This window comes from Oncorhynchus mykiss, chromosome 24, assembly GCF_013265735.2.
Source record: "Oncorhynchus mykiss isolate Arlee chromosome 24, USDA_OmykA_1.1, whole genome shotgun sequence".
In the NCBI taxonomy this organism is placed as follows: Eukaryota; Metazoa; Chordata; class Actinopteri; order Salmoniformes; family Salmonidae; genus Oncorhynchus; species Oncorhynchus mykiss.
In genome coordinates, this window is record NC_048588.1 from 37,951,265 (window position 1) to 37,973,706 (window position 22,442).

The 22,442-nt window shown below is 45.6% G+C and overlaps 1 protein-coding gene across 1 annotated transcript in view; it reads left to right on the forward strand.

Moving 5' to 3' along the window:
* LOC110511319 (cyclin-dependent kinase-like 1) overlaps positions 1–22,282 on the forward strand; it is a 26,884-nt gene extending 4,602 nt beyond the window's left edge. The window contains exons 4-10 of the mRNA XM_036961882.1: positions 1,144–1,216; positions 1,404–1,494; positions 6,003–6,203; positions 6,323–6,405; positions 8,592–8,648; positions 12,111–12,266; positions 18,174–22,282. Of these exons, the coding sequence (XP_036817777.1) occupies positions 1,144–1,216; positions 1,404–1,494; positions 6,003–6,203; positions 6,323–6,405; positions 8,592–8,648; positions 12,111–12,266; positions 18,174–18,278 (766 nt within the window). The 3' untranslated portion in view covers positions 18,279–22,282. The remainder of the gene's footprint in view (positions 1–1,143; positions 1,217–1,403; positions 1,495–6,002; positions 6,204–6,322; positions 6,406–8,591; positions 8,649–12,110; positions 12,267–18,173) is intronic.
* Positions 22,283–22,442: the final 160 nt, after the last annotated feature.

Below are 22,442 nucleotides of genomic sequence, written 5' to 3' on the forward strand. Positions count from 1 at the left end.
TTCACAATTCCTGACATTTAATCCTAGTTAAAATTCTCTGTCCACAATAAGTTGGGTGAATTTTGGCCCATTCCTCCTGACAGAGCTGGTGTAACTGAGTCAGGTTTGTATGTCTTCTTGCTCCCACACGCTTTTTCAGTTCTGCCCACAAAATTTCTAAGGGATTGAAGTCAGGGCTTTGTGATGGCCACTCCAATACCTTCACTTTGTTGTCCTTAAGCCATTTTGCCACAATTTTAGAAGTATGCTTGGGGTCATTGTCCATTTGGAAGACCCATTTGCGACCAAGCTTTAACTCCCTGACTGATGTCTTGAGATGTTGCTTCGATTTATCCACATTATTTTCTTTCCTCATGTTGCCATCTATTTTGTGAAGTGCACCAGTCCCTCCTGCAGCAAAGCACCCCCAAAACATGATGCTGCCACCCCCCCAATCTGGGATTGATTTGCAATTTTCGCTCCAAAGTACGTTCATCTCTAGGAGACAGAACACGTCTCCTTCCTGAGCGGTATGACGGCTGCGTGGTCCCGTGGTGTTTATACTTGCGTACTATTGTTTGTACAGATGAACATGGTACCTTCAGGCGTTTGGAAATTGCTCCCAAGGATGAACCAGACTTGTGGAGGTCTACCATTTGTTTTCTGAGGTCTTGGCTGATTTCTTGTTTTGTTTTTTTGTCAAGTAAAGTGGCACTGAGTTTGAAGGTAGGCCTTGAAATACATCCACAGGTACACCTCCAATTGACTCAAATGGTGTCAATTAGCCTATCAGAAGCTTCTAAAGCCATGACATCATTTTCTGGAATTTCCCAAGCTGTTTAAAGACACAGTCAACTTAGCGTATGTAAACTTCTGACCCAGTGGAATTGCGATACAGTGAATTATAAGTGAAATAATCTGTCTGTAAACAATTGTTGGAAAAATGACTTGTGTCATGCACAAAGTAGATGTCCTAACCCACTTGCCAAAACTATAGTTTGTTGACAAAAAAAAATGTGTTTTGTTTTAATGACTCCAACCTAAGTGTATGTAAACTTCCCGACTTCAACTGTATGTGTTTCTGAACTAAGTATCCCTCTATAACCTCTGACCTCTGTCTGTTCTATAAAACATCCCATGTGTGTTCGTTCTGGTCTCCTCCAGGGTCCCTGAGGTTCAACTGAAGAGCATAGTGTGGCAGACGCTGCAGGCCGTCAACTTCTGCCACAAACACAACGTTAGTTTCAGCTAATTCTTACTTCTAATGTCTAGAAAGGTTTTCTTTTTAACTTTTGAGTTATTTTGTTTCGTAGCTTTAGTGACATCTATATTACTTTTCACTTCTGTAAAAGCGTGTGTGTGTGTGTGTGTGTGTGTGTGTGTGTGTGTGTGTGTGTGTGTGTGTGTGTGTGTGTGTGTTTCAGTGTATTCATCGGGATGTGAAGCCAGAGAACATCCTCCTCACCAAGACAGGAGTCATCAAACTCTGTGACTTTGGATTCGCCAGGATCCTCAGTAGGTCACACACGCACGCACGCACGCACGCACGCACGCACACACACACACACACACACACACACACACACACACACACACACACACCACGGCCCGTGAGTACGTTTGTGTGTGCTTAGCGTTCTATGTTTCTCTAATGACTAATTCAACAAGGAGCCTAAAGATATCAGCTGCTGTTCTGGTCTCCTCACTTCCACAGAAGGGAAGTATAGGGAGGAGAGAAGAGGAGAGGAGAAGAACCAGCCAGTCAACCTGTTAAACAGTCAGCCAATTGGCTAGCCAGTCAGCCGGCCAGTCAGCCTGTCAACCGGCTAGTCAGCCTGTTAGACAGGCAGTCAGTGAGTCAGAAACTTCATCCAGTTAGCCAATCAGCCAGTCAGCTAGCCAGTCAGCTAGCCAGTCAGCCAGTCAGCTAGCCAGTCAGCTAGCCAGTCAGCTAGCCAGTCAGCCAGTCAGTCAGCCGGTCAGTCAGTTAAGCAGTTAGCTAGCCAGTCATCCAGTTAGGCAGTTAGCCATTTAGGCAGTCAGCTAGCTAGTCAGCTAGCCAGTCAGCCAGTCAGCTAGCCAGTCAGCTAGCCAGTCAGCCAGTCAGCTAGCCAGTCAGCTAGCCAGTCAGCCAGTCAGCCAGTCAGCTAGCCAGTCAGCTAGCCAGTCAGCCAGTCAGCTAGCCAGTCAGCTAGCCAGTCAGCTAGCCAGTAAGCCAGTCAGCTAGCCAGTCAGCTAGCCAGTCAGCCAGTCAGCTAGCCAGTCAGCCAGTCAGCTAGCCAGTCAGCTAGCCAGTCAGCCAGTCAGCTAGCCAGTCAGCTAGCCAGTCAGCTAGCCAGTCAGCCAGTCAGCTAGCCAGTCAGCTAGCCAGTCAGCTAGTCAGCTAGCCAGTCAGCCAGCCAGTCAGCTAGCCAGTCAGCCAGTCAGCTAGCCAGTCAGCCAGTCAGCTAGCCAGTCAGTTAGCCAGTCAGCCAGTTAAGCAGTCCGCTAGCCAGTCAGCTAGCCAGTCAGCTAGCCAGTCAGCCAGTTAAGCAGTCAGCTAGCCAGTCAGCCAGTCAGCTAGCCAGTTAGACAGTCAGCTAGCCAGTCAGCCTGTCAGCTAGCCAATCAGCCAGTTAGGCAGTCAGCTAGCCAGTCAGTCAGCTAGTCATCCAGTCAGCTAGCCGGTCAGTCAGTCAGCCAGTCAGCCAATCAGCCAGTCATTCAGTCAGCTAGCAAGTCAGCTGGTCAGTCAGCCAGTCAGCTAGCCAGTCAGCCAATCAGCTAGCCAGTCAGCTGTTCAGTCAGTCAGCTAGCCAGTCAGTTAGCCAGTAAGCTAGCCAGTCAGCCGGTCAGTCAGTCAGCCAGTCAGCTAGCCAGTCAGCCGGTCAGTCAGTCAGCTAGCCAGTCAGTCAGCTATCCAGCCAGTTAGCCAATCAGTCAGCCAGTCAGTCAGCCAGCTAGCCAGTCAGTCGGTCTCTCTCTCTCTCTCTCTCTCTCTCTCTCTCTCTCTCTCTCTCTCTCTCTCTCGGATCCCCCTAGTACATTCAGTCAGCTAGCCAGTCAGCCGGTCAGTCAGTCAGCTAGCCAGTCAGCCAGCCAGTCAGCCAATCAGCTAGCCAGTCAGCTGTTCAGTCAGTCAGCTAGCCAGTCAGTCAGTCAGTCAGCTAGCCAGTCAGCCGGTCAGTCAGTCAGCTAGCCAGTCAGTCAGCTATCCAGCCACTTAGCCAATCAGTCAGCCAGTCACCCGGTGTCAGTGAGTCAGAAACTTCAGCCAGTCAGCTAACCAGTCTCTCTCTCTCTCTCTCTATCTCTCTCTCTCTCTCTCTCTCTCTCTCTCTCTCTCTCTCTCTCGGATCCCCCTAGTACTGCTGCTCGTTCTGTTCACCAGTTCATGACGTCACCGGCCTTCTAGGCTTCACTGAACTGGATTCATTATCATCAACCCCGTCTGTCAAATCAACCCGTGTGTTTTCCCTTTAAATTCCCTGTGTACCCTAGCCCTTCACTCCCATTAGCTCTGATTGATTCCGGAGCTGCCGGGAATTTTTTAGATGGCCACTGCATTAGGCATCCCTTTGGTTCCCCTAGAGTCACCCATTCTGGTTCGAGCCCTGGATAATCGTCCAATAGGGACAGAGCTCGTACATCACATTATTGTTCCTGTTTCTTTGCTGACCCAGGACAATCATTCATAACAGATCACCTTCTTCATTATAAACAGCCCCACGCACCCCATTGTTTTAGGTCTCCCCTGGTTGAGTTTGCATAACCCAGTTATTTCCTGGTCCGTGAGGAGACAGCTGGGTTGGTCGCAGGAGTGTCAGGGGAGGTGTCTCACAGTGTCTGTCAATACCACTACAGTGGAAAGTCCAGACTGTGCTCCTCCCTTCGCACCTGGGACTGTACCATCGACCTGTTGTCTGACACAGCCCTCCCGAGAGGACATGTCATACAAAATTATTAATTATTATATAATCCCAAACGTTACTAATAAACTTATCCAAACAAGTCAAACAACGTTTATAATCAAACCTTAGGTACCCTAATATGAAAATAAACTACACAATTTAAGACGAAGAAAAGTATGTTCATTACGGGAGATAAATAACAAAGAACACTCTTTCATCCACGCGCTTGGAAACACTACAGCCAAAATGGATGCCACTTAGAAAAACTACAACTTCTAGCTCATTTTTCCAAAACCCAGCATGAAACTCTTTCTAAAGACTGTTGACATCTAGTGGAAGCCCTAGGAACTGCAATCTGGGAGGATTTGGCCTTATAATAAAAGTGACAGCCATTGAAAACAGTGGTAGGCTGACATTTTTTTAGGGGGGGGGGGGGGGGGGTGGTTTGTCCTCGGGGTTTCGCCTGCCATGTCAGTTCTGTTTTACATATTAGTCATCGAGGGAGGTCTGGCGTATTCGGTCCGTGAGGTCCTGGATTCGAGGCATCGGGGAGGGGGGTGTCTCCAGCACTTCATTGACTGGGAGAGGTACGGCCCAGAAGAGCGGTGCTGGGTTGATGCGGTGGACATCTTGGACGCTTCGCTGACCAGGGATTTTCACCGTCGCCGCCCGGACCGACCAGCACCGTGACCTTGTGGTCGTTCCCGAGGCCGATGTCATCCCGCTTCGGTGGGGGTGGGGGTGGGGTGGGGGGGGGGGGGGGGGGGGTGTACTGTCACGGATCCCCCTGGTACTGCTGCTTGTTCCGGAGGTCGACGTCACCGGCTTCACTGAACTGGATTCATTATCATCAACCCCGGACTGTCTTGTCTGATTAGGCACATCTGGTTCCCATTTCCCCTGTTAAGTATGTTATATATGTGCCCTCTGTTCCCCATTTGTCCTTGTCGGGTGTTGTTCCCATGTCCGTTGGTGGTGTGAGTACCTATGCGTTGGTTGTTGTTCCCATGTCCGTTGGTTGTGTGAGTACCTATGTGTAGGTGGTGTGAGTACCTATGTGTTGGTTGTGTGAGTACCTATGCGTTGGTTGTTGTTCCCATGTCCGTTGGTTGTGTGAGTACCTATGTGTTGGTTGTGTGAGTACCTATGCGTTGGTGGTGTGAGTACCTATGTGTTGGTGGGGTTAGTACCTATGCGTTGGTTGTTGTTCCCATGTCCGTTGGTTGTGTGAGTACCTATGTGTTGGTTGTGTGAGTACCTATGCGTTGGTTGTTGTTCCCATGTCCGTTGGTTGTGTGAGTACCTATGTGTAGGTGGTGTGAGTACCTATGTGTTGGTTGTGTGAGTACCTATGCGTTGGTGGTGTGAGTACCTATGCGTTGGTTGTTGTTCCCATGTCCGTTGGTTGTGTGAGTACCTATGTGTAGGTGAGGTGGTGTGAGTACCTATGTGTAGGTGGTGTGAGTACCTATGTGTAGGTGGTGTGAGTACCTATGCGTTGGTGGTGTGAGTACCTATGTGTTGGTTGTGTGAGTACCTATGCGTTGGTGGTGTGAGTACCTATGCGTTCTTTCAGCTTCTGTGCTGCGCGTTTTGCGCGTTGTGTATTACGGGTCTCGTCCCGTGTCGTTCAATGAGCTTTACCCTCGTTCTTTTCTTTGGGTACATCCCAGTGTTTTTGTATACGTGTTTTTTAGGGGCCGTATTAAAAAACCCTATTATGTATTCCTGCGGCCGTCTCCTAATCCTTTATACCAGCGTGACACTCTCTGTGTGTAATGTACATGTTATTCAATGTCTCTCTGTCTCTCTCGCTCTCTCTTTCTCTCTCTCTCTCTGTGTGTAATGTACATGTTATTCAATGTCTCTCTCTCTCTCTTGCTCTCTCAGTGTAATTTACATGTTATTCAATGTCTCTCTCTCTCTCTCTCTCTCTCTCTGTGTAATGTACATGTTATTCAATGTCTCTCTCTCTCTCTTGCTCTCTCAGTGTAATTTACATGTTATTCAATGTCTCTCTCTCTCTCTCTCTCTCTCTCTCTGTGTAATGTACATGTTATTCAATGTCTCTCTCTCTCTCTCTCGCTGTGTAATGTACTGTACATGTTATTCGATGTCTCTCTCTGTGTTCAGCGGGGCCAGGTGATGACTATACAGACTATGTGGCTACTCGGTGGTACAGGGCTCCAGAGCTCCTGGTGGGTGATACTCAGTATGGAGCCCCGGTGGACCTCTGGGCGCTGGGCTGTGTATTCGCTGAGCTACTCCATGGAAACCCTCTCTGGCCTGGACGCTCTGACGTTGACCAGCTCTACCTCATCAGAAGCACTCTAGGTACACAGTGAGAAGGAGCCAATGTATTGTCAAGGTTAATTTTTACAAACGACAACTGTTTGTTGTTTTTGCTTTATGTTGTCTGCTACCTGTGATAACCTCCGTTCTGACCACATCAGGTGACCTGATCCCTCGTCACCAGCAGGTGTTCCGATCCAACGTGTTCTTCAGTGGAGTCAGCATCCCCGAGCCTGACACCACGGTACCTAACTATTTATATATTTTTATACTACTATTAAAATATTATTTATTTATATACAATACCAGTCAACATTTTGGACTCACCTATTCATTCAAGGGGTTTTCCTTTATTTTTTACTATTTTCTACATTGCAGAATAATCGCGAAGACATCAAAACTTTGAAATAACAAATATGGAATCATGTAGTAACCAAAAAAGTGTTAAACAACTCAAAAAAATATATGAGATTCTTCAAAGTAGTCACCCTTTGCCTTGATGACTGCTTTGCACACTCTTGGCATTACCTCAACCATCTCCACGAGGTAGTCAACTCAAATGCATTTCAATTAACAGGCCTTGATGACTGCTTTGCACACTCTTGGCATTACCTCAACCATCTCCACGAGGTAGTCAACTCAAATGCATTTCAATTAACAGGTGTGCATTGTGAAGGAAAAGCAGGCAACAAGTGCTCAGCATATGTTGGAACTCCTTCAAGACTGTTGGAAAAGCATTCCAGGTGAAGCTGGTTGAGAGAATGCCAAGAGTTTGGAAAGCTCTCATCAAGGCAACGGGTGGCTACTTTGAAGAATCTCAAATATATTTGGATTTTTGTAACACTTTTTTGGGGTTTCTACTTGATTCCATTTGTATAATTTCATAGTTTTGATGTCTTCACTATTATTCTATAGTGTAGAAAATAGTAAAAATAAAGAAAACCCTTGAATGAGTAGCTGTGTCCCAACTTTTGACTGGTACTAAACTAGCCAGACACTATGGTACCTTACTAGAGATACTATACTATACTGTACTATAAATACTATAACTAACTATATTACTATATAACCTGGCCTAGCCAGACACTATGGTACCTAACTATATATACTGTACTATACTATAAATACTATACTATAACTAACTATATTACTATATCCCTTGGCCTAGCCAGACACTATGGTACCTAACTATATATACACTATACTGTACTAAACTTTTCTATACTATAACTAACAATATTACTATATCCCCTGGCCTAGCCAGATACTACGGTAACTATACTATACTATACTATGCTATGCTATACTATGCTACACTATACTATACTATACTATGCTATACTATACTGTACTATGCTATACTATGCTATACTATACTGTACTATGCTACACTATACTATACTATACTATGCTATACTATACTGTACTATGCTATACTATGCTACACTATGCTATACTATACTATAACTAACTTTATTACTATATCCCCTGGCCTAGCCAGATACTACGGTAACTATACTATACTATACTATACTATACTATGCTATGCTATGCTATACTATGCTACACTATACTATACTATACTATGCTATACTATACTGTACTATGCTATACTATGCTACACTATACTATACTATGCTATACTATACTATACTGTACTATGCTATACTATGCTATACTATGCTATACTATACTATAACTAACTTTATTACTATATCCCCTGGCCTAGCCAGATACTACGGTAACTATACTATACTATACTATGCTATGCTATGCTATGCTATGCTATACTATACTATGCTATACTATACTGTACTATGCTATACTATGCTATACTATACTATACTATAACTAACTTTATTACTATATCCCCTGGCCCAGCCAGACACTATGGTACCTAACTATATATACTATGCTATACTATACTATAACTAACATTATTACTATATCCCCTGGCCTAGCCAGACACTATGGTACCAAACTAAATATACTGTACTATACTATAAATACTATACTATAACTAACTTTATTACTATATCCCCTGGCCTAGCCAGACACTATGGTACCTAACTATATATACTATGCTATACTATACTATAACTAACATTATTACTATATCCCCTGGCCTAGCCAGACACTATGGTACCTAACTATATATACTATGCTATACTATACTATAACTAACATTATTACTATATCCCCTGGCCTAGCCAGATACTATGGTACCTAACTATATATACTATGCTATACTATACTATAACTAACTTTATTACTATATCCCCTGGCCTAGCCAGACACTTCGGTACGGTTCCAATGTTATCTAATTTTATATCAAGTCTATTAATAACATCATATCACTTTCTGTTGATAACATCATATCACTGTTGACAGTATAGTATTTTGCTTGATTATACTCTGTTCTCTCTGTAGGAGCCCCTGGAGAAACGCTTCCATGGTGTGTCCTCTCACGCTCTCACTGTCATGAAGGTCTGTGCTTTATACCTACCGTTAGTAATATCTGGTGACTGACTGACTGACTGACTGACTGACTGTGTAGAGAAGAATGGCGCCGGAGGGAATGGCTACCGTTGTACTGGCTCCTAACGAACTGTGCTGTTTTTTTTCCCCCGCATTGTTTGTAACTTATAATGTTGTTGCTACCATCTCTCATAACCGAAAATAGATTCTGTATATCAGAACAGCGATTACTCACCTCAACTGGAAAAAATATTTTTTTCTTTAATGAGTCCGACGCAAAGGATATACGGCTTCTCCGAGACCAGGCCCAAATCCCCGTCATTCGCGTGTGGAAAAGATGGAAATACAGGGGGCGGAGATCGGGGTGCCTTGTGAGAATTTGTCTCTACCATCTGTTCTATTGGCCAACGTGCAATCACTGGAGAATAAACTGGATGATCTCCGCTCGAGACTATCCTACCAATGGACATTAAAAACTGTAATATCGTATGTTTTGCTGAATCTTGGCTGAATGACAACACAAAATAATGTACAATTGGCTGGGTTTTCCGTGCATCGGCAGGACAGAACAGCTACGTCTTTTAAGACGAGGGGTGGTAGTGTGTGTCTATTTGTCATGATGTCTAATATCAAAGAGGTCTCGAGGTATTGCTCGCCTGAGGTAGAGTACCTCATGATAAACTGCAGACCACACTATCTACCAAGAGAGTTTTCATCTATATTTTTTTCGGAGCTGTCTATTTACCACACAAACTGATTCTGGCACTAAGACTGCACTCAATTAACTGTGTCAGGCCACTCAATCAGCTGTATAAGGCCAGAAGCAAACAGGAAAACACTCATCCAGAAGTGGCGCTCCTGGTGGCCGGGGACGTTAATGCAGGCAAACTTAAATCCACTTGATCTAATTTCTTCCAACATGTCACGTGTCTAGACCACCTTAACTCCACACAGAGGTCGATACAAAGCTCTCTCTCACGCTACTTTTGGCAAATCTGACCATAATTCTATCTTCCTGATTCCTGCTTACACGCAACAACTAAAGCAGGAAGTACGAGTGACTTACTCAATATGGAAGTGGTAAGATGACGCGGATGCTACACTACAGGGCTGTTTTGCAAGCACAGACTTAACAAAAATTCCGGGAAGCACGGGGGTGATGACGTAATCTCAATCGCACTCCACACTACTCTTTCCCACTTGGAAAAAGGAACACCTATGTGAGAATGCTATTCATTTACTGCAGCTCAGTGTTCAATACCATAGTGCCCTCAAAGCTCATCACTAAGCTAAGGACCCTTGGACTAAATACCTCCCTTTGCAACTTGATCCTGGACTCCCCGATGGGCCGCCACCAGGTGGTAAGGGTAGGCACCAACACATCTGCCATGCTGATCTTCAACACTGGGGCCCCTCAGGGGTGCGTGCTCAGTTCCCTCCTGTACTCCCAAGCACGACTCCAACACCATCATTAATTTGCTGATGGCACAACAGTGTTAGGCCTGATCACCGACAATGATGAGACAGCCTATAGGGAGGAGGTCAGAGACTTGCAACTTCCATATTGAGTAAGTCACTCGTACTTCCTGCTTTAGTGGTGCCAAGACAACAACCTCTCCCTCAATGTGATCAAGACAAAGGAGCTGATCGTGGACTACAAGAAAAGGAGGGCCGAACATCGACGGGGCTGTAGTAGAATGTGTCTAGAGTTTCAAGTTCCCTGGTGTCCACATCACCAACAAACTATCATGCTCCAAATACACCAAGACAGTCGTGAAGAGGGCACGAGAACACCTATTCCCCCTCAGGAGACTGAAAAGATTTGGCATGGGTCCCCAGATCCTCAAAAAATTCTACAGCTCCACCACCGAGAGCATCCCGACCGGTTGCATCACCGCCTGGAAAGGCAACTGCTCTGCATTGTCAGAGGAAGCCCCCCCCCCCCCCCCCCCCCCCTGCTGCTACTCGCTGTTTATTATCTATGCGTTGTCACTTTACCCCTACCTACAGTACCAGTCGAAAGTTTGGAGACACCTACTCATTCAAGGGTTTTTCTTTATTTTCACTAGTTTCTACATTGTAGAATAATAGTGAAGACATCAAAACTATGAAATAACACATATGGAATTATGTAGTAACTCACATTTTATTAAACAAATCAAAATATATTTTATATTTGATTTTCTTTAAAGTAGCCACCTTTTGCCTTGATGACAGCTTTGCACACTCTTGGCATTATCTCAACCAGCTTCATGAGGTAGTCACCTGGAATGCATTTCTATTAATAGGTCTGCCTTGTTCATTTGTGGAATTTCTTTCCTTCTTAATGCATTTGAGCCAATCAGTTGTGAAAAGGGATGGGTGGTATACTGTTGATAGCTCTATTTGGTAAAAGACCAAGTCCATATTATTAACAGCTCAAAAGAAACGACAGTCCGTCATTACTTTACGACATGAGGGTCAGTCAATCTGGAAAATGTCAAGACATTTTTGTTTCTTCAAGTGCAGACGCAAAAACCATCAAGCGCTATGATGACTGTCTCTCATGAGGACCGCCACAGGAAAGGAAGACCCAGAGTTACCTCTGCTGCAGAGAATACGTTCATTAGAGTTACCAGCCTCAGAAATTACAGGCCAAATAACTGCTTTACAGAGTTCAAGTAACAGACACTTGGCCTGATGAGATTTTTGGTTCCAACCGCCGTATCTTTCTGAGACGCAAAGTAGGTGAACGGATGATCTCCGCATGTGTGGTTCCCACCGTGAAGCATGGAGGATGAGGTGAGATGGTGTGAGGGTGCTTTGCTGGTGACACTGTCAGTGATTTATTTTTAAATCAAGGCACACTTCACCAGAATGGCTACCACAGAATTCTGCAGCGATACGTCATCCCATCTGCTTTGTGCTTAGTGGGACTATGATTTGTTTTTCAAAAGGACAATGACCCAACACACCTCCAGGCTGGATAAGGGCTATTTGACCAAGAAGGAGAGTGATGGATTGCAACATCAGATGACCAGATCATCTGGCCTCCACAATCACCCGATCTCAACCCAATTGAGATGGTTTAGGTTGAGTTGGATGGCAGAGTGAAGGAAAAGCTGCCAATAAGTGCTCAGCATATGTGGGAACTCCGTTAAGACTGTTTGGTTGAGAGAATGCCAAGATTGTGTAAAACTGTCATCAATTCTATACATGTGCAAATTACCTGGACGAACCTGTACCCCCGCACGTTGACTCGGTACCGGTACGTATATAGCCTGTGTTACTTTATATATATATTTTTTCCGTTAGTTTATTTAGTAAATATTTTCTTAACTCTATTTCTTGAATTGCATTGTTGGTTAAGGGCTTGTAAGTAAGCATTTCACAATAAGGTTTATACCTGTTGTATGTGCCAAATGCATTTTTATTTGTTTTGATCTGACTGACTGATTGATTGACTGATGGATGAATGGTTGTGTTGATTAGTCATGCCTGGTGATGGACCCGTTGTTGCGTCTGTCCTGTGAGGAGCTGTTGGAGCTGCCATACTTTCTGGAAGAAGGCGGAGCCAGCTGGGGCCGCGAGGGGGATTGTCCCGGGAGACGCCATGACAACAAATTCTCCAGACGACGACAGGTCGGGGTAAGAGAAAGACAGGTCGGGATGAGAGAAAGACAGGCTGGAGTGAGAGACAGACAGAGTGAGGTGAGAGACGTACAGGCTGGGGTGAGAGACGGACAGGGTGGGGTGAGAGACGGACAGGCTGGGGTGAGAGACGGACAGGGTGGGGTGAGAGACGGACAGGCTGGAGTGAGAGACGTACAGGCTGGGGTGAGAGACTGACAGGCTGGAGTGAGAGACAGACAGGCTGGAGTGAGAGACGTACGGCCTCCACTAGACACCACTGGTTACGGCCTCCACTAGACACTACTGGTTATGGCCTCCACTAGACACCACCGGTAATGGCCTCCACTAGACACTACTGGTTACGGCCTCCACTAGACACCACTAGTTACGGCCTCCACTAGACACTACTGGTTATGGCCTCCACTAGACACCACTGGTTATGTCCTCCACTAAATACCACCGGTAATGGCCTGTTTATATAATTTTTCTTCGTATATATTTTTTATATTTTTAATTTTAAAATTCCATCTACGGACTGAACATACTCTCCTGCAACCCGCCTCACCCAATGTGGTATGGATCTGCTATTTATTACACTTTAGAACCTGAACCCCCATCAGCAGCTAGCCAGCTAACTAGCTACTAGCTAGTAGTCAGTTAGCCACTGCTAGCGGTCATCACTGTTAATTCGGACATCTGCCAGCCTCAGCCCGGTCAATTCCTGCCAGTCTGCACAGCGCGATATCAACCCAGAGCATATCATCTCCTGGCTAGCCGAAGAGATCCATCAGACAATTGCTGGGCTTCAATAGCTCTTTTTGTCAATTGGCCTGGACCCTTTGCTGCCGACACGGAGCCCTGCCGATCCATCATGACTGGTCTGCCGACGTAACTGTCCGAGGGGGTTTCAACAGGCTCTCCCATTGCGACGTCCCCCTGAGGACCATCTGCTAGCCTGCTGATAGCCCCGGCCTGCTAGCTGTCTGAATCGACGTGCCTCCAACTCGCCTAGCTACTCACTGGACCCTATGATCAGTCGGCTACACATGCCTCTCCCTAATGTCAATATGCCTTGTCTATTGCTGTTTTGGTTAGGGATTTCTTATTTCACTGTAGAGCCTCCAGCCCTGCTCAATATGCCTTAGCTGGCCCTTTTGTTCCACCCCCCTCACATGCGGTGGCCTCACCTGGCTTAAATGGTGCCTCTAGAGACAAAACCTCTCATCATCACTCAATGCCTAGGTTTACCGCCACTGTACTCACATCCTACCATACCCTTGTCTGTACAATATGCCTTGAATCTATTCTTCCGCACCCAGGAATCTGCTCCTTTTACTCTCTGTTCCGAACGCACTAGACGACCAGTTCTTATAGCCTTTAGCCGTGTCCTTATCCTACTCCTCCTCTGTTCCTCTGGTGATGTAGAGGTTAATCCAGGCCCTGCAGCCCCCTGCATCACTCCTATTCCCCAGGCACTCTCATTTGTTGACTTCTGTAACTGTAAAAGCCTTGGTTTCATGCATGTTAACATTAGAAGCCTCCTCCCTAAGTTTGTTTTATTCACTAATTTAGCACACTGTGCCAACCCGGATGTTCTAGCCGTGTCTGAATCCTGGCTTAGGAAGGCAACCAACAATTCTGAAATTTCCATCCCTAACTATAACATTTTCTGACAAGATAGAACTGCCAATGTTCGGAGTTAGCCATGCAGAGTTCTGTCATACTATCCAGGTCTGTGCCCAAACAATTTGAGCTTCTACTTTTAAAATTCCACCTTTCCAGAAACAAGTCTCTCACCTCTGCTGCTTGTTATAGACCCCCTTTAGCTCCCAGCGGTGCCCTGGACACCATTTGTGAATTGATCGCCCCCTATCTATCTTCAGAGTTCGTACTGTTAGGTGACCTAAACTGGGACATGCTTAACACCCCGGCCGTCCTACAATCTAAGCTAGATACCCTCAATCTCACACAAATTATCAAGGAACCTACCAGGTACAACCCTAAAATTCGAAACCACCAATCATCCTGACCAACTTGCCCTCTAAATACACCTCTGCTGTCTTCAACCAGTATCTCAGCAATCACTGCCTCATTGCCTGCGTGCGTAATGGGTCCATGGTCAAACGACCACCCCTCATCACTGTCAAACGCTCCCTAAAACACTTCTGTGAGCAGGCCTTTCTAATCGACCTGGCCCGGGTATCCTGGAAGGATATTGACCTCATCCCGTCAGTAGAGGATGACTGGTTGCTCTTCAAAAGTGCTTTCCTCTCCATCTTAAATAAGCATGCCCCTTTCAAAAAATGTAGAACTAAGAACAGATATAGCCCTTGGTTCACCCCAGACTTGACTGCCCTTGAACAGCACAAAAACATCCTGTGGCGTTCTGCATTAGCATCGAATAGCCCCCTTGATATGCAACTTTTCAGGGAAGTCAGGAACCAATATACTCAGCCAGTTAGAAAAGCAAAGGCTAGCTTTTTAAAACAGATATTTGCTTCCTATAGCACTAATTCCAAAAAGTTTTGGGACACTGTAAAGTCCATGGAGAATAAGAGCATCTCCTCCCAGCTGCCCACTGCACTGAGGATAGGAAACACTGTCACCACCGATAAATCTACGATAATCGAGAATTTAATCAGCACACCCTGCAGAAACTTGCCCAACCCCCCCTCGCTTCTCCTTCACATCACTCACAGCTGATGTTCTGAAAGAGTTGCAAAATCTCGATCCCAACAAATCAGCCTGGCTAGACCCTCTCTTTCTAAAATTATCCGCCAAAATTGTTGCAACCCCTATTACTAGCCTATTCAACCTCTCTGTCGTATTGTCAGAGATCCCCAAAGATCGGAAAGCTGCCGCGGTCATCCCACTCTTCAAAGGGGGAGACACTCTAGACCCAAACTGTTATAGACCTAAATCCACCTTGCTCTGCCTTTCTAAAATCTTCGACAGCCAAGTTAACAAACAGATCACCGACCATTTCGAATTCCACCGTACCTTCTCCACTATGTAATCTGGTTTCCGAGCTGGTCATGGATGCACCTCAGCCACGCTCAAGGTCCTAAATGATATCATAACTGCCATCGATAAAAGACAGTACTGTACAGCCATCTTCATCGACCTGGCCAAGACTTTCAACTCTGTCAGTCACCGCATTCTTATCGGCGGACTCAACAGCCCTGGTTTCTCAAATGACTGCCTGGTTCACCAACTACTTCTCAGAGTTCAGTGTGTCAAATCGGAGGGCCTGCTGTCCGGAGCTCAGGCAGTCTCTGTGGGGGTGCCACAGGGTTCAGTTCTCGGACGGACTCTTTTCTCAGTATATATCAATGATGTCGCTCTTGCTGCTGGTGATTCTCTGATCCACCTCTATGCAGACAACACCGTTCTGTATAAACCTGGCCCTTCTTTGGACACTGTGCTAACAAACCTCCAAACGAGCTTCATACAACACTCCTTCCGTGGCCTCCAACTGCTTTTCAATGCTAGTACAACTAAGTACATGCTCTTCAACCGATCGTTGCCCGCACCCTCCCGCCCGACTATCATCACTACTCTGGATGGTTCTGACCTAGAATATGTGGAAAACTACAAATACCTAGGTGTCTGGTTAGACTGTAAACTCACCTTCCAGACTCACATTAAGCATCTCCAATCTAAAATTAAGTCTAGAATCGGCTTCCTATTTCACAACAAAGCCTCCTTCACTTATGCTGCCAAACATACCTTCATAAAACTGAATCGGCGATGTCATTTACAAAATAGCCCGCAACACTCTACTCAGCAAACTGGATGTAGTCTATCACAGTCCTATCCGTTTTGTCACCAAAGCCCCATATATTACCCACCACTGCAACCTGTATGCTGTCGATGGCTGGCCCTCACTACATATACGTCGCCAAACCCACTGTCCCCAGGTCATCTATAAGTCTTTGCTAGGTAAAGCCCTGCTAGGTAAAGCCCCGCTCCAGCAGGTATATCTCACTGGTCACACCCAAAGCCAATTCCTCCTTTGGCCGCCTTTCCTTCCAGTTCTCTGCTGCCAATGACTGGAACTAATTGCTAAAATCTTTGAAGCTGGAGTCTTATATCTCCCTCTCTAACTTTAAGCATCAGCTGTCAGAGCTGCTTACTGATCACTGTACCTGTACACAGCCCATCTGTAAATAGCCCATCCAGCTACCCCCATGTTATTACTTACCCTCTTGCTCTTTTGCACCCCAGTATCTCTACTTGCACATCATCATCTGCACATCTATTACTCCAGTATTAATTCTAAATTGTAATTATTTTGCCTCTTTATTGCTAGTTTGTTGATGTGTAACTCTGTGTTTTTTGTCAAACTGCTTCGCTTTATCTTGGCCAGGTCGCAGTTGTAAAGGAGAACTTGTTCTCAACTGGCCTCCCTGGTTAAACAAAGTTGAGATAAAAAAATGAAATACAAAAATTGTCCTCCACTAGACACCACTGGAAACAGATGATTGTTGAGTTGTGACTGTTGGTGAAAAAGCAGAAAGACCCAGCCAAGCAAATCGCAATAATTTAAAAATATAATCGCGGAAAAACTTTCGTGGAAAGCTATTGCTGTATAGAGATGACAATGAAAAGACTCCAATGTGTCTTGGTTAGTTATCAAAACGTTTGCCTTTCTCATTGGCACCAGCGGAGAACATCGGCCGTATCCCCCGGTGTGTGTGTGCATATTCACTGTCATTATCCCCATTATCTCAGTGCCACTTTTGTTTGTTTTTTGGATAACAATAACTTCCTGCTCCAGGTTAGATGAACGCCCTGTTCTATTTGTCTCCCCTTTTCGTAGGCCGATTTTATATGGATCAGGATGATGTCATTTTTATTGATCTGTTTGTGATCAGTGTTAGCAGAGTACCCTGTCATTTCAAATGTAGTAGAATTGCACGAAATGTGTTTATAAAAGGCCAACATTTTCCTGTTTGAAGAAAGGAGAAGAAACATATCTGAGATAGCCCATAGCCCTCAAACTCAACGCTGGACCTTGAAACCAGTTCCACTGCATTTTATTTATTTATTTATTTATTTATTTATTTTCCCCCTTATAATCAGGGACTGATTTAGACCTGGGACTCCAGGTGGGTGCAATTATCTATCAGATAATAAAAAATGTAAAATCAGTTCAAGGACATACTGTACACCTGGTGTATTAGAAAACAATCATTGGTACCATGATTGTCTTCAAAACATTATTTTTATTTTCACGAGGGTTGAGCACGAAGATTGACATTTCTCCATTCACTTCCTGTTGTCTGCTAACAATGTTTTCTCTTTGCCTCGTGTATTTTTGTTGTTGTATAGCAGGACATTTTAAAGGTTTAAAGGTGCAAAAAAACACATCTCTCTTCCACATTAAAAACATCTGTAGAATTTCAGGAAGTTAGCTTGAAAACTGCACTCAAATAAAAATAGCTGAGGCCTTTAAAATGTTCCTTCCCAGGGGCCCAAGACTTGGTTCGTACAGCCGTGCACTGCCAACGTCATAGTAAAACTCCTCGTGTGCTATTTTTCTGATTATGAGGGTGTCCCTGACAAATGTGCTATCACAAAAAGGGGTCCCCAACGCCAAAACGTTTGAGAAGCCCTGATCTTGCAAACTGAACCCCAAAACGTTTGAGAAGCCCTGATCTTGCAAACTGAACCCCAAAACGTTTGAGAACCCCTGATCTTAAAAACTGAACCCCAAAACTGTATTTGTCAGTCAATGCAAAACATGTTAACTGTGGTAACGCAAGAATGTTCTCTGCCTCGTCATCTCTCAAACCCCAGTACCTACTAACGTTGTCTGTCTGTCTGTCTGTCTGTCTGTCTGTCTGTCTGTCTGTCTGTCTGTCTGTCTGTCTGTCTGTCTGTCTGTCTGTCTGTCTGTCCTTCTGTCTGTCCTTCCAGCCGCAGTACCTTCCTCAGCTCCCCAGCAACAACATCTCTCCTGCTCCAGAGACCAAGAAACAGAACAAACACAGATACACAGACCATCACCTGCCCAACATCTAGAGAGAGGAGAATCAGCTGTCCCACATCTGACAGAGAGACGGAGAATCACCTGTCCAACATCTAGATAGGAGGTCACCTGTCCAACATCTGACAGAGAGAGGAGAATCACCTGTCCAACATCTAGATAGGAGGTCACCTGTCCAACATCTGACAGAGAGAGGAGAATCACCTGTCCAACATCTGACAGAGAGAGGAGAATCACCTGTCCAACATCTAGAGAGGAGAATCACCTGTCCAACATCTAGAGAGGAGAATCACCTGTCCAACATCTAGAGAGGAGAATCACCTGTCCAACATCTAGAGAGGAGAAGCACCTGTCCAACATCTAGAGAGGAGAATCACCTGTCCAACATCTAGAGAGGAGAAGCATCTGTCCAACATCTAGAGAGGAGAATCACCTGTCCAACATCTAGAGAGGAGGATCACCTGCCCAACATAAAGAGAGGATAATCACCTGTCCAACATCTAGAGAGGAGAATCACCTGTCCAACATCTGACAGAGAGACGGAGAATCACCTGTCCAACATCTGACAGAGAGAGGAGAATCATCTGTCCAACATCTAGAGAGGAGAATCACCTATCCAACATCTAGAGAGGAGAATCACCTGTCCAACATCTAGAGAGGAGAATCACCTGTCCAACATCTAGAGAGGAGAATCACCTGTCCAACATCTAGAGAGGAGAAGCACCTGTCCAACATCTAGAGAGGAGAATCACCTGTCCAACATCTAGAGAGGAGAATCATCTGTCCAACATCTAGAGAGGAGAAGCACCTGTCCAACATCTAGAGAGGAGGATCACCTGTCCAACATAAAGAGAGGAGAATCACCTGTCCAACATCTAGAGAGGAGAATCACCTGTCCAAAATCTAGAGAGTACAATCACCTGTCCATCATCTAGAGAGAGGAGGATCACCTGTCCAACATCTAGAGAGAGGAGGATCACCTGTCCAACATCTAGAGAGAGGAGGATCACCTGTCCATCATCTAGAGAGAGGAGGATCACCTGTCCAACATCTAGAGAGGAGAATCACCTGTCCAACATCTAGAGAGGACCATCACCTGTCCATCATCTAGAGGAGAAATACCTGTCCAACATCTAGAGAGTACAATCACCTGTCCATCATCTAGAGAGAGGAGGATCACCTGTCCAACATCTAGAGAGTTCCATCACCTGTCCATCATCTAGAGAGAGGAGGATCACCTGTCCAACATATGACAGAGAGAGAAGGAGAGAGACAGAGGGAAAGAGTGAGAGGAGTGAGAGAGTGAAGGAGAGAGAATCACCTTCCCAACATCTGAGAGCTAGAGAGAGAGAGGGAAGGAGAGAGAGAGAGGTGCGGAGGTGAGAGAGATGGACCATGAGGACTATGAGAGACACTGTTACAGTGAGATGTGAATATGTTTGTATGTGAGTGTAAATGCATTAGCTGTAAGAAAAAACACTAGCTCTTGGCTAGCACCAACCTTAGCCCAGGGCTAGCACCAACCTTAGCCCAGGGCTAGCACCAACCTTAGCCCAGGGCTAGCACCAACCTTAGCCCTGGGCTAAGGAAGATTTTAGCCTGAGGCTAAGCAAGTGTTCACACTTGTACATTCTAAAGTGGGCTAGCACCAAACTTAGTCCACGGCTAGCACCAAACTTAGTCCACGGCTAGCTGGCCCTACTCCGGAGCAGGGTTAGCACAGACTTTTCGGGGTTAGCCCCAGAAACACAGTGCCAAAATAGCAAATGTGAAACAGGGTCACGAACAATACCTAGAATACTTACTGTTCAATCACAAAAGTGGCACTTTCACTTAATCAGCACATGCTGGTGACGCTCGTGAAGCCTCTAATGTGTTCTGCATGTTATTTTAAGAAGTAAAATTCATACTACTTCATCCTTCCGTCTGAGGACAAAAACCCTACTGTATGCAGGCTGGCTAACTTCTTCTCACTTAGCCAACTAAAGCTACACATTCTACAGCTAGAAGGGCGGCAAACACTCCCTTTCCCCCTGTTTTCGTAGCCGTTCTATTGACGTTTTAATTGTATATACTGTATCCATGAAAATAACGTTGCGTGATTTCGAATTCGGTCAAAAAAGTTGATGTCTCATAAGTTCACAGCATTCTCTGTACAGGGGAGGGGTGGAATTTCAAAAGTGAAAGATTGTTTTCCAATGTTGGACAGGCAGACAACCAAAGTTTATAAAAAACGATCACTATTGGAAATCAAATGCTAGGCTAGAAGCAAGAGGAAATAATGTGTTAATCAATGTCTTATTGCTTATAATGGGTGCCGGTTTAGCATGGGGCCAATCTAGCATGGGGTCAGTCTAGCAGGGCTAGCACCAACTTCAGCCATGGGCTAGCACCAACCTTAGTCCTGGGATAGCACCTGGGTCTAGCATGGGGCCGGTCTAGCATGGCGCCAGTCTAGCATGGGGCCAGTCTAGCATGGGGCCAGTCTACCCCAAGGCCAGTCTAGCATGGGGCCGGTCCAGCATGGGGCCGGTCTAGCATGGGGCCAGTCTAGCATGGGGCCAGTCTACCCCAAGGTCAGTCTAGCATGGGGCCAGTCTAGTATGGGCCCAGTCTACCCCAAAGCCAGTCTAGCATGGGGCCGGTCTAGCATGGGGCCAGTCTAGCATGGGGCTAGTCTAGCATGGGGCCAGTCTAGCATGGGGCTAGTCTAGCATGGGCCAGTCTAGCATGGGGCTAGTCTAGCATGGGGCTGGTCTAGCATGGGGCCAGTCTAGCATGGGGCCGGTCTAGCTTTGGGCCAATCTACCCCAAGGTCAGTCTAGCATGGGGCCAGTCTACCCCGAGGCCAGTCTAGCATGGGGCCAGTTTAGCATGGGGCCAGTTTAGCATTGGGCCGGTCTAGCATGGGGCCGGTCTAGCATGGGGCCAGTGTACCATTGTGCCAGTCTAGCATGGGGCCAGTCTAGCATGGGGTCAGTATACCATGGGGCTAGTCTATCCCGGGGCTAGTCTATCCCGGGGCCAGTCTATCCCAGGGCCAGTCTATCCCAGGGCCAGTCTACCCCAAGGTCAGTCTAGCATGGGGCCAGTCTAATATGGGACCAGTCTAGCATGGGGCCAGTCTAGCATGAGGCAAGTCTAGCCCAGGGCTAGTGTAGCCCGAGGTCAGTCTAGCCCGGGGTTAGTCTAGCATGGGGCCAGTCCAGCATTGGGCCAGTCCAGCATGGGGCCAGTCTGTCCCGGGGCCAGTCTACCCCAAGGCCAGTCTAGCATGGACCAGTCTAGCATTTGGCCAGTCTAGCATGAGGCAAGTCTAGGGTACCAGTGGGTCATTCTATAAACTAGGGTACCAGTGGGTCTTTCTTTAAACTAGGATACCAGTGGGTCTTTCTATAAACTAGGGTCCCAGTGGGTCTCTATAAACTAGGGTCCCAGTGTGTCTTTCTATAAACTAGGGTCCCAGTGGGTCTTTCTATAAACTAGGGCACCAGTGGGTCATTCTATAAACTAGGGCACCAACGAGCATTTCTTGTAGTGAACTGTTTGGAGCGGTTACTAAGTCATTAATAATGATTTGCCATTTATTTTCACGTGAATACATTACGATGTTAAAGGGGGAACATAGACACATTCAATATAATTCATGAGTTGAATCAAAACCTGTGTTTAAAGTCTTTCATGGATTTGACAAATATCGTGTGACACAAACCCCTATTACATTGATGATACTGCTGTTTGTTGTTATATCACGTACAAAGCATTTTAACAATTGAATTACACATTGACCTTGATCCTGGGAAATTCTTGGATATTGCTTGTCAGACTCGTTTTTAGTGTGGAGATCTGGGAAGTGGACTGTGACCTCATAACATTTAGTATCTTCTTATGTTACGGTGTGAAAACAGTTTTCATGGGCACACATATCCAAAACAATGTACTGTATGTGATTACAAAATCCAATGCTTTTTAACAGAAAGAGTAACTTGAACTTGATTAATAAAATGAAATCGATGTAAATAAAGTAGTTCTTCAATAATTATCCATAATAGTTATTTGATGCGTGTTTGATGTCTAGCTGTTTAGTTAAAAGGGGACATTATCAAGCAACATCAGCTGATTCAGAGAAGGATTTTCTATATGAAGAGCTTGTAACTGCCAAAGTGCGATAACTAATGCTGATCTGGAGGATTGACAGA